Here is a 12441-nt window from a genome sequence, read left to right on the forward strand (position 1 = left end):
TGATGTAGCAAAGTTGTGTGTTTACTTATTACATATGTCCGAGTTCTCTAAGAGTAAAGACCATGTCTTCACTTTTGCGTTTTTCCACAACCTGTGAAATTCTTAAATCCTAAGTGTTAAACATATTTTATAAACACATCCGTATTCCAAGTACAGTATATAGATGGTGCTAAAAGTGTTTGTCAATGCAATAATAAGGCAAACTTTCTTTTTAACATCATTAACGTGCATTAAGTCACTGTGGATTCAAATTTCTTTGGGAAGAAACAGCCCAAATTATGCTGCCTCAATTCCACAAGACCTTATACAGCCTTTAACTCTCTGGTGGTCTTCCTGAATTAGGATTCCTGAGCATGGTAATAATACTTTGATTTTCAAGTTATAATCTGATTTTGCAGAAATTAGATGAATGAAAAAACTCATTTTCCAGTTGCTGGTGCATGATTTAAAAAAGCAATTACAGTATTCTTTGACTAAAGTTGTTCTCATGCTGCATGTTAAAGTTTCTTGCTTATGATTTACTTTAATGAAACAGCCCCTCTTGCCATCTCACCTATATGCTGTCCATACATGTGATAAAAGAAGCTGAAGCAATATGCAGTGTTTGTGGGTCCGTATGGATTTTTGGGAGCTATGCTGAAGACAGGGCTGAGGAGTCGAGCCTTTTCACCTTCCAGTCTGGGTCGAGATGTTTCAATGTACATATAGAAACCTTAAAACACGGAAATAAGATGTGTAAGCTATTGCATCATTGGACAACATATAATTCCAAAGCACTCTGAGTTCCCACACAAAGTAAAAATTGATATCAGGGTTGACATTCGTTTATAAAATCTGTACATGATACAACCTATCTAATTAAAGATCCAACATACAAAACTGGAGAGAAATTTGAATTTTAAATTGGAACTATCAAAATAAAATGCTCTGATCTGTATATATTAGTGAACTTAATGAGAAAATTGCTGCCTAATAATCTTAGAAGTATATGAATCAGTGACAGTGTTCATAAAAATGTTTTATTCCATAGTATTCATATAGGGAGCTAGATGTTTTCCTGCACTTAACGTTAATAACGTTTTTGAAAGTCTGTGACTGCGATGGTCATAACAGTGCATACCCTCATACCTTCTTTGGAGCCACTACGATCAGCATTAGGTCCCGTGTTCGGTGTGTATTTCGTATTTCTTGTTGCAGTACTTTGTTTTGTCCAGTCAAAATTATCTGTATCATCTTGGGTGAACAAACAAATGTTGCCATCTTCAAACCCACAATGAAATTCTCCTGTTAACAGTTTTCAATTGAGAGAGTCAATATTAATTAAATTCATGCAGCCTTGGCAATATTTCATTAGAGAAAATTCAAAATTACACAGCACTAATAATGCCAGATCATGATAATGCCACCAGAGTCCTAATGGTGGCCAAGATTATAACTGAACAGAAAATTACTGTAATTTAGCAAAAAAGATAATTTTATACAGAAAGCAATCATTCAGTTCTATACCAAAGTGAAGACCCAAATCATTTGCTTCAGAAATATCCAAATAATTTAAATTAAAACATAGAAAATATGTGTGATTATAGCTGGAGAATTTTCCTAATTTTCTTTTTGTAAGTATAGGAAGAATCAGAAAATGAGCTTTATTCATTTGGTTGATGGCATTTTAAAGACATATATCTTATAAATCTTCTTTCATTCTTTTCTTTATTGTTGTTGTTGTTGTTGTTGTTGTTTGGTACCAGAAATTGTACTCAGGACCTTGTGCTTGCCAGGCAGGCACTGTGCCACTGAGCTATATCCCCAATCCAAAGACATGCATCTTGAATTAAATTTTTTGTTTTTGTTTCTAAAGATGACTTTATGTTTACTCATTTGTACAAATGGAAATGTGCTTAGAGGAAAGTCATAACGAATTACTTTGAAACCTTCACACTTCATTTAAATGTGGGTTTGCCAGAAGAGTGAAATTCACTGGACATGAAGTAACAAAGACTTTTTGAAGATCTGAGGAGACCTGGAATTTCTTAGATGCCTACCATAAAGCTGAGTTCAGACCCAAGACAAATGCAGAAAGGGACGTTCTCAGTTTTCATAAGCTAAATAGCAATGTTACAAGGTTTCAAAGGTTTTCATATTGGATGTGACTTGCTTACAAAAGGTCTAAATGAAGAAATTTATAAGATCTACTACAAATGTAATTAAATTGTACTTTCTTAACTGAGAAAAGGAAAGATAGCATTATATCATTCAACCTAAGAAAGATTCTACACAATAATCACAATAATCCTTACTCACAAAGCTCCCAGATGAGAACTCATTACCTAAATGAGCTATGAGACAACAAAGTCAGAATAGAATCCAGATACCCTGTAGTTCACAGAGACAGAAACGTCTAAAGCACAGAGTACCTCCCTCCCTTCACAGTGGGTTAGATGTATTAAACCCTTGGGAATGGAGTTTTCTGCTTTGATCATATGTCTGAGACTAAATGGAAAGATAGTTTTGGTTTGCAGATCTTCTGTCAAAATTTAATTTCATATATTATTTAAAATTATGTACAATGAATTTTTATAAAACCACTTACATATTTATTTTAATAATTTAATTTAGACATTTTTAAGAGGAAGAAAAAAATCTTATCTTCAGGGCCAAGGATATAGTTCAGTGATGCAGCGCCTGCCTGGCAAGCACAAGGTCCTGAGTTTGATTCTCAATACCAAAAAATAGTGATGGTTAATAATAATAATCTTGTCTTCAAAAATGAACAAAAGAATGTGAACATTCAAAACCTGAATATACAAATCTCTCATGTAAAATTTAAGAAAAAAATGTAAGCTGTGAAGGATACAAAAAATTTTATGAGGAAAGCGGCTTATAATTTAGGCTATTTTATATATGACAAATTATTTACAATATCATGATTGCTGTTATAATTCAAATCAGACAGTGATATATAAGCAATAGTAATAGCTCATTGTCTTTAAGGACAATGTGTTGAAAAGGAAAAGGTAACTATTACTGGGGATGTATTGTTAAAAGTTGGCACTATAAATATATGCAAAGATGCTTACTAGCAAAAACTTTGTTGGAATAAAGAATATTAAATAAATAATGAAAATAAACTTCACTGGTATAAACATGTCAAAAGTTTAATAATATTAAATAGGAAAGGTCTCTTAAAATTATGGACGTAATGAGCACCAGCAACTTTAAAAACATAAATTGAGGATAACTATATCTTTCATTTTAACAGCCCTCTATTTACAAAGTGATTTTAGCAATTTTGGGAGCTACATAGAAATAAAGATATTTCATTATCCAATATTTTATTTCCTGGACTTCCAGTTATGGTAGGGAAAAATAAAAATCCAGAAATAAGTGGCCGGATATACAATTGCATTCTTCTTCCAATTCACCTTCTTTCATCACTCTTCATAACCTGCAAAAACCTAACCTTGCATTAAAAATAAGAGGTTCTTTGGAAATGGCATTCAGGAATGAGTTCTCATGCTAAATCTTCATTTTATTGCAAAGTTGTTTTCCAGAGATGATATGGAAATATTGTTAATGTATATTAAAATGTATGCTTAGTCTGTTTTATCTTTATTCTTAGGCTTTAAGAAAACTATAGAATAAATAACAAAAAATTCTAAAACGTAACAATTTTACAGGATTCATAGCCTAAATCAGACCAAATACATTTGAATTTAATATAATTACTCAGGAAAAAAGCTCAGACTATTAAAATACAAAGTGTCTAAGTAATAACAATCTTTTATGAGACTATAGAAAATAAAAAATATTACAATAAAAAAATGATATGCAATCAAGCAGAAGAAAAAAATTATCACACATTTACAGAATTAACAAATTTTAACCAGATTTGGGAAATGGCTCTACATACTCATATTTATGAACATTTATAAATGTCAATTATCAATAGTAAGTAATTTATATACAATATCCTCTTGAGTTTAAAATTCACATATAATGACTGATTTACTAATTTTAAAAAGCTCTTTTAAATCAAAGAAGGATAATTGATGAATATATGTATTTTCACATATTCTAATTTTCTTTGTGATGAAATACAGTACAATTCTAAAAGTAAACATATACTTACTTAAGTGAGGATTTACAGGAGCTACAAGAAAACAAACAAACAAAAATTAATAAAGTCGACTGTGTTTTACAAATAAGTGTCTAATTGGTCTATTCAGTGTCTCATAGTTCTTACCAAAATGTAATGATTTTCCCCACTATAGCCATGGAGAATTATAGCCACAGTCCATTTTGTTCTAAAGGACTGGATACAATCTGCTTGCTAGCTCAGCAATCAAAACTTCAAAGTACCAAAAAGATCAATGTTAAATAGCACAGGGGATTTGTTCATTTTCTAAGGAATGGAGTTGCTGACCTTTTCTATTTTAACCAATGCTAAACAAAACCCACAAATTAAAACTTCAGGCTGGCAGATGCCAGCGTATAATTTAGAAGGTCTAACAGCAAAAGTAATTATACAACAGAAATTATACTTTTGGCTTTTGCTGTCATCCATTTCTCATAAAAATAATCTGACATAAATGGAAATAGCAAAACATTCATATCATGTCATGTAACCTAAAACAAATAGCTACTTCTATATCAATTGGCTTAATTAAATTAAAGCACATATACACACAATGCCTGCACACAGAGTTCTCAAGTGTCAGGCAGTTGGTAAATATTCTTGGTCTACTTATAAATGTTGTGTTTCTCTTAGTTACAAAATATGGTGTCATTTTTAAAGTGAAAATCTAATTGCTCTGTGAGGATTGACGTAACACATTTTGCATTTTTGTGCACATAAATATTTGTACCTATTTTGCTGACCAAATTCACCATACATGGAAGCTATTTTTGTAAAAATTTGCAATCTGAAATTCTAAGTAGCTCATTGAGCTCGTTTTTTCCATCATCTTTGGTATTTCTTTTATGAGTCACATACAGATTCAGTTGCACTCACGCAAAATTCATATGTGTGACTGAGGCAGGGGTCTTTTGAGAAGTATTAGGTTAAATGAGGTCATAACATGTGTCCCTAATCTAATGAGATTGGTACCTTTTTAGAAGGGGAGGGGACATGATGGTGCTCTCTAACACATGAGGACAAAAAAGGAGGATGCTGGATGTCTAGAAGTCAGGAAGAGTTCTCACAGGAATTCAGTGTGTTCCTTCTTGACCTTCTCAGCTTCTATAGCTGTGAGAACACAGGGCCTTTGTACGTGTTGCATCCTCAGCCCATTTTATTTATTTTGAGATAGATCCTTATATTGCTAAATTGTTCAGGCTGGCCTTGTATTTGAGAACCTCTTGCTTCAGTTTCTCAGAGTGCCAGGATTACCCCTCTCAGCTTAAATTACAACCAGACTACAGCATGTTTTCCAAGCAGACTAATAGAGGGTCCACAATTCTTAGTACTTTATTAGATAAGAGTAATTTTAGTAAAAATGCACATCTTTTAGTATGCACATCTTCAAAATAAAAGGACAATTTAAAAATATTAAAAATATAAGTGACAACTATTTGTCACATGTATTTTTTCATTTTAGTTGGTAGTCACATAATTTTCAGTAAAACTTTGAGCTTATGAATATTTTCAGTATTTCTTTAAGGAAACTCATAATGGTCTCCTACATTTTAGGAAAGAAATAAACAGACACTGTCACAGAGAGTGAATTCTAGTTCTAGTCAAGGCGTCACATTTCCCAATCGGTTTTCAAGACAGCAAGACTTTCTGGATATTAGAACTTTTGTCTTTTAATGGACAGATTCTAATGCAAAGTCTCACTATTATGTAATTTGTAATTTTACATTAGGGACAGAATGCATAAATATTAGACAGAAAAGGTAATAATCCATATTTTTATAAAACCTTAAAATAATGTATACGATGGTGTCTAGTTGTCCACCTCCTGGAATCATGAAGCTCAGAACAATAAATTTGCCTTTTTGGGGGGTAGTACTTCTAATATTTACATAAAATGATTCTAACACTTTTATATTATTGCCTTATCACCTACAAATATTCTACTATACAATATACATCTTAATTTTCAATACAGTTAAATGCAGACACAAACTATTTTATTGTGTTTTAATAGCTTGACTTCATTTTTCACATCTGATGTTACTCAGTGCTTTCTTCTTAACTAGACAAACTGGGGTTAACACTGAATAAAATGCCGACTGCAGCTGTAAAAATGTATTTTATTATCTTTTAAACGATCATGACATATAAGGTAAGTAGTAAATATAAGGTGAATGTTTAAATTTTAAACATATACAGTAAAAGACAAATCGTCAGCAATCCTGTTCTTGTTTCAAACACACTCATTCCCTCGCTCTTTGTACTTTCTGAAGCAGTTTTGAAAGTCTCCTTTCTGTAGTGTCTTCTGTTACAGTGTTGTGGCTGTCTCGATGTCAAGAATGGGTTGTAAACATTTACCTACTATGGTTATTTTGACTTTGAGAAAGAACCAGAAGTTTCATGGTACTCAATCCAGTGAACAAGGTGAATGAAGATCCACTGTGATTTTTTAGGAGCCTGCCTTTCCACTGGGTGACATTGGATGGTAGCATTCACTGAATTTTTATCATAGCTTGCTCATACAAAGGAGAACTTTCAGAACTGCTTCAGAAAGTGGTGAGAATGATGGGACAAGTATGCTTGAAAAGATGAGGAATAGTTTGAGATGAATAAATGACTATGTGTCTTTTACTGCAATATTTTTTTTAATTTAAATAAATCTTTCATGTTTTTGTCAGCCTTGTATTTCTTCAATGATTCATGCAAACCTGAAAAATACATTGAAGACTCTGGAGGTAGATAACTGAATTGAATGTTATAGCTCTAAAATGCACACAAAGGTCAATTCAGAAAGTACAGAGCCTTAATAGACATTAAAATAAAAAGACATCTTATTGCCATTGCTCTTTAAACGTAAATTGCAGGAAAAAAAAATTTTTACATCTAATTTCTCCACTAGGGGTGGGGGTACGGCTCAGGGGCATGGTGCTGCTTGGCAAGCACAAGGTCCTGTGTTTGAGACCCGGTTCAAAAGAAAAAAAGAAAAAAATTCCACACTAGTTTACTCAAGTCAAACATTTAAATACAAAAGGTATATTTGAAGTATAAAGTTTATACAAGTAGAGTATCACTAACACAGGGAGGCATTTTTCATATCAGTATTTTAAATATTACAACCATCACCACTGCCATAACCAGCAACAAGAAAATAGTGATTCAGATGCCTTTCAATGGGTGAATAGGTAAGTGTTGAAATATTTATTCAACAAGATATTAGTTGCTAAGAAAAAAAAACCTGAGCACATCAAGTCACAAAGCACACGGGAGACAGAACCTTAACTGTATATTGTGATTGAAAATAAGCAGACCCGAAAATACTACATTTCATTAAATTTGAACTATACAACTTTCTGGAAAGGAGAAAGTATAGCACCAATGTAAAGTCAGGAGATGTAAGAGCTCGAGTGGGTGGGAAAGAGAGTAAAATGCAGGGGTCGTGGCAAGGCAGTGAAACTCTTCACTGTGACACTGAAATGGTGGAGAAGTGACCATAAACGCTTCCCAAGATCTATGTAACTACACACCATAAATAATCAACCCTAATGTAAACCACTGCCTTCAATAATATATCGCTATTCCTTAGTCAGCCAGAGCAGAATTGCCGCCCTAATGTAAGATTTTAATAAACACAGAAATGGCATCAGGAGAGAAATCTGCGCTCTTTGTCCAATTTTTTGTAAATTTAAAGTTGCTTTGTGATCAAATGTACTGATTTGCTTAAAAATTGGAGGAATTTGATTTTATTTCCTAACTTCCTAATGGCATGTTTTAAAGTCATAAAAAATTTGAAAAGTTAACATGTTGAGACGTATTGTATCGTAACTTGTGGGCTGGAAAATGAAGAAGCAATGCTACACCCATCACACAGGTTCCACGTTTACTATATTAACAGTATCTCTATGTTTGCAATCAAATATTGAAATTTACGATAACTTAGGCTTTCCGGTTTTGTTTGCTTATTATGATCAGTTGGCTGACAGTCCAGAAAATCACTTGGTTATATTTTGCTTAGAACTAAATTTGGTAGATAGTTTCAAATCAAATATTGTATACAATTTAATGTGCAAATACATTATAAAAATGTCTACTCACCACTATATTTGATAACACGAATTGTTGAATCTCCTTCACCAAATTTGGTGAGAGGAGTCAGACGGACTTCATAAGCCTCTGGTTTAATGAGCTCGGTCAAGTTGTATGTAATTAATTCTCCCTTTTGTATATTGCCATTTATTTTAATCTCCTGTTCCCACCAACGCTGCTGTCCAGCCTGCGATAAAATCAGTTACATAATTATGTTCCAACATTTTCTTGAGAGGCACTTACTGTGTTCTAAGGCAATGGAAAAACAACCTGAAAGCTTATCCAGTAAGTATGATATATAAGTACATTTTATTCAAGTTTCTATGACAATGAATTTTGTACATGTCTTCTGATAAGTGTCAAATTATAAGAAATTAATAAAAATGAATTTAATGGAATTAACAGATCATGCAATATTAATATATTTGACTCAGGAAGTTCAAGTAAGACTACTTGATCTGGAGATTTGGAGGAGGGATTTGGGGGGAGTGGTAGCGGCAATTAAACTCAGAACCTCATCCTTGCCAGGCAGGCACTGCACCTCTGAGTTAAATCCCTGGACCCTTTAATCTGGAGATTTGGAGAGATATAAGTGGAATTGTGTTACTTATCAGTGCCATACTATTGTTGAATACCTGCAACTTCTTCATTATGTATTTATAAGTATTAACTGTATACAAAACAACTTTATTATGCATTTTAAACTTTAGGGTTATAAAACATGACTGGTTCCCTAACTTCAAGTGAAACAAGAGAACAATGAACCATAAAATAAACAAATACCCTAAAATGATTTAACATAATCATACATATGATAGAGAAAATTTTGAAAATGACAAACAGATTAAGATTAATAAAGAAACATTGTGAGGAACCTGTTTCTAAGCAATCAGAACACACCTTTACAAGAAGGATGAAGGTTAGGAATTTACCATCGTATTTAAAAGTTGCGCACATATAATGATAACGTTGAGATAAATAGTACACATAACGCAAGGAAGCTGAGGACCTGATTGTGAAGAACGAGCTGAAAACTAATTTTCCTACACTGAATGCATAATCATTGTACTATTTTACAGGATTAGCACAAACTACTCAGGAAATAAATAGTTCAGATCATGTTTAAAATCTTCTGGAGATTTACAAAAGAAAAAATAACTGCTAAAATCTTTTTAAAAACCTTAAAGATGACACAAGAAAGAAAAATTGCATATGCACAAACGCAATTCGTCATTTTAGCTATCTGTCATGTTGTATCCATTTTGGTTTATCTCACAAGGCTGGAAGAATTGTTTAACAATAGGAAATATGTTAATGTAATTAATTGAAAAAATATATATTTCAATTATGTATTTGATAGGGAAAATTATACAAAATTAACTCTTAGTTACTAAGCTAGGAATAGGAAAGAACTTGATCTACCCAACAAATAAGGTTGAAAGAAACTGTATCAAATAATTTATTAATAATACATTTATATATTTAAATTATTTCTTTAGAATCACAAATGAAAAAGAATACTCAATATTGTCATTCAAAATTATCTCCCTTATATTTGACTTTCCCACCAATAAATCTCTCCCTTTATGAAAGATTCATTTGAATGATTTTTACTAGCAATTTAAATTTTTCTTCAGCAAATGTATGCATATAATTCATTAAATTTAAAGGATAACATATTTGTTTGCTTCTATAAATAGTGATTTTTTAAATTGTAAGTTTTTGCTGGTTTATGCAACTTTTCATATTTTCTTTATTTTTAGCAAAGATATATATTTATTTTGCTGACATATAGACATTACTTTTTCTGTAAATATACATAAGCATATTTATGCTTAAATGTCTGAAAATATATGTCTGCTATCTTCGTTTCTGAAATTTGTGGTATCGTGGTACATAGTACTTTTTTATTTTTATGTGCTGACCATGTAGTTTAAAATTTTGTTCTTGGAAATTCTTTGAGGCTTAGGACAAATATATATTCCTTCATACATGCACCTTTCTTCTGATATCTTCCTATGGGCATCAATAGCACGGCTCATTTTCACTTTGATTGTGAAACCATTTTGTCTCCAGTTTAAAGTGGAGAAATTTCCTTCCTTTGGAAAGGCTTTGGGTTTGCATTCCTATCCCCCAAACTTTACAAACTATTAAAATTAAATGTCCAGTTTGTTTCACTTGGTGAACAGCTGAGAGCAAAAATAGTTTGAATATGGCATTCCATTTATTGGCATTCCCATTTTCCCTTAGGGTTTTGGTTGCTATTGTCATTTATCTCTCTCTCTGTCTCTGTCTCTTTATCTCTTTGTCTCTCTTCACACACACGACATACACATATATGTACATATGCTTGTGTGTCGTATGTGTATATACTAGTTGAACATATATATGTATATGTGTCTATATTTACATATCTATGCTTGTCTTTTTGTAGATATGTTAATCCTAATCATATAGCCTGAAATGATATATTTCTGTAAGTGAAAATCTCTTATTTATGTGCTACTAATACATACTCACACAAATAACAAAGCAAATAACGGAATAGAAGATAAAAAATCCCATATGTAAATCTGTGGGGTTTGTTGTTGTCCACATAGTGGAAGGAAAATTATGGGTCATAAAATTTCTTATGTATGTGGGAAAGTATTTTAACTCATTCTGATGAGAATCAAATATTTAAATTTCAAAGTAAACTAGGAGAAGGAAATATGTTTTTCCTGCTTTAAACATTGTGCAATGCATATGTACCAAAAATAACATTGTACCTCTTGAATATATAAATTCTATATGCTATGTATCAGTTTTTAATTTTTAATTGAAAAAATTATTCAATTTTTTTTAAAGTCAAAGGAATCAGTTGCAAAAAATACAGAAGTATGTCATTTTGACCACACTATACTGTATGTTTTAAATGGGAAAGAGTACCATGAATCACAAAGAAGATTGATCAGTTAGCCAATTTAATATTTGAAATTAATACTAAATCTTAACATTCAAGTTAAAATGTGTCTTTATTAGTGCCCCTTAATAAACAAGCAGAAGAAATTCAAACCAGATTTTTTTTAAAAAAGATATTTGCAACTCAAAAATTTAAACCAGAGTACATTAAAACACCTACAACTGAAAAAGAAAAAGAACTCATTAGAAAAATGAGCCAAATAAGAGAAGTTATGTCATAGATGAGGAAATCCAATGATTCATTAATTAGAGAAAGCCCCAGCATCACAATGAATCAAAATGGAAATTAGATCACAACACTGCTTCTTATCACCTGATAGAATTTTTAAAATGGTACTAATATTAACATTGGGTGTACTCCGAACAAATGAGAATCTTTATGTGTGTCAGAACTGGTACAGAAGGCGGAGAACCTGAATAGGACTTCAGCTCACTTACAAGCTAACGAGTAAACCTCAATAGTGTCATGAGTTGTGTCCAGCAGACCCTGGAGCTTAAAGTTGCAAGAAATGGATTCATGACACAGCAGACATCATGAATCATCCCATAGCTCTGCATCCTCTTGCCTTCAAAGTCCCATGGGGTAATCCCAAAGTGTCCAGGGCGATGGTGAATGTGTGTTGATTGTATGTCGGAACTCAGAAGCCTTGTAGTTAAAACATTTTATAGTTAAAACATTGAATAATATATAGTAAAAAAATATGTCCAGCCAGTGATCCAAAAGGAGACAATTTTACTATATTCATCATCAAATCTTCCATGTACTGCAGAAGGAGCTACTATTTTCTAAGGATATTTGCTTTGCAATTTAACTTGCAAAGGTGAGTTGTAATAAAAGGGGAAATCTCACAGTGCCTCTGCACACCAAATTCAGACGCCTCATGAAAAACTGGATTTCAGAAATGTTTTCTTGAATATGTGAACTGGCAAAAGTTTGCAGAACACTCTATCAACAAAAACAAGACTACGATATCAGCAGTCAAACTCTTCTACTTGGCAACAGGAATATTCATGACACAGAAAGCACAGAATATGGTCTAAATATTTCTCAATAAAGCGGAAAACCCAAATTGTAGATTTCCCACAAAACAGAATGCAAAATGCAGAGTGAAGAAGGAAGCAAAGCTACTTGCATCAGTATGGATGAATTTCAGAACAGAAATATTCAGCTAAAATTTATTATGGAGCAGACATAAAATTTCACTTGAATCTACACATTTTGAAGAAGAGTGACACATAGCATAAAAGAAATGACGATAAAAAGT

General features: G+C 32.2%; 1 protein-coding gene across 2 annotated transcripts in view; it reads right to left on the reverse strand.

Moving 5' to 3' along the window:
- Mdga2 (MAM domain containing glycosylphosphatidylinositol anchor 2) overlaps positions 1–12441 on the reverse strand; it is an 839948-nt gene that overhangs the window by 123453 nt on the left and 704054 nt on the right. For both annotated transcript variants that reach the window (XM_063247142.1, XM_063247137.1), the window contains exons 11-14: positions 8225–8402; positions 4127–4147; positions 1129–1284; positions 554–712 (exon numbers count right to left, since the gene is read on the reverse strand). In XM_063247142.1, the coding sequence (XP_063103212.1) occupies positions 554–712; positions 1129–1284; positions 4127–4147; positions 8225–8402 (514 nt within the window). The remainder of the gene's footprint in view (positions 1–553; positions 713–1128; positions 1285–4126; positions 4148–8224; positions 8403–12441) is intronic.

This window comes from Cavia porcellus, unplaced genomic scaffold (assembly GCF_034190915.1).
Source record: "Cavia porcellus strain 051 isolate PalLab524CR breed Dunkin Hartley unplaced genomic scaffold, mCavPor4.1 scaffold_1, whole genome shotgun sequence".
Taxonomy (NCBI): domain Eukaryota; kingdom Metazoa; phylum Chordata; class Mammalia; order Rodentia; family Caviidae; genus Cavia; species Cavia porcellus.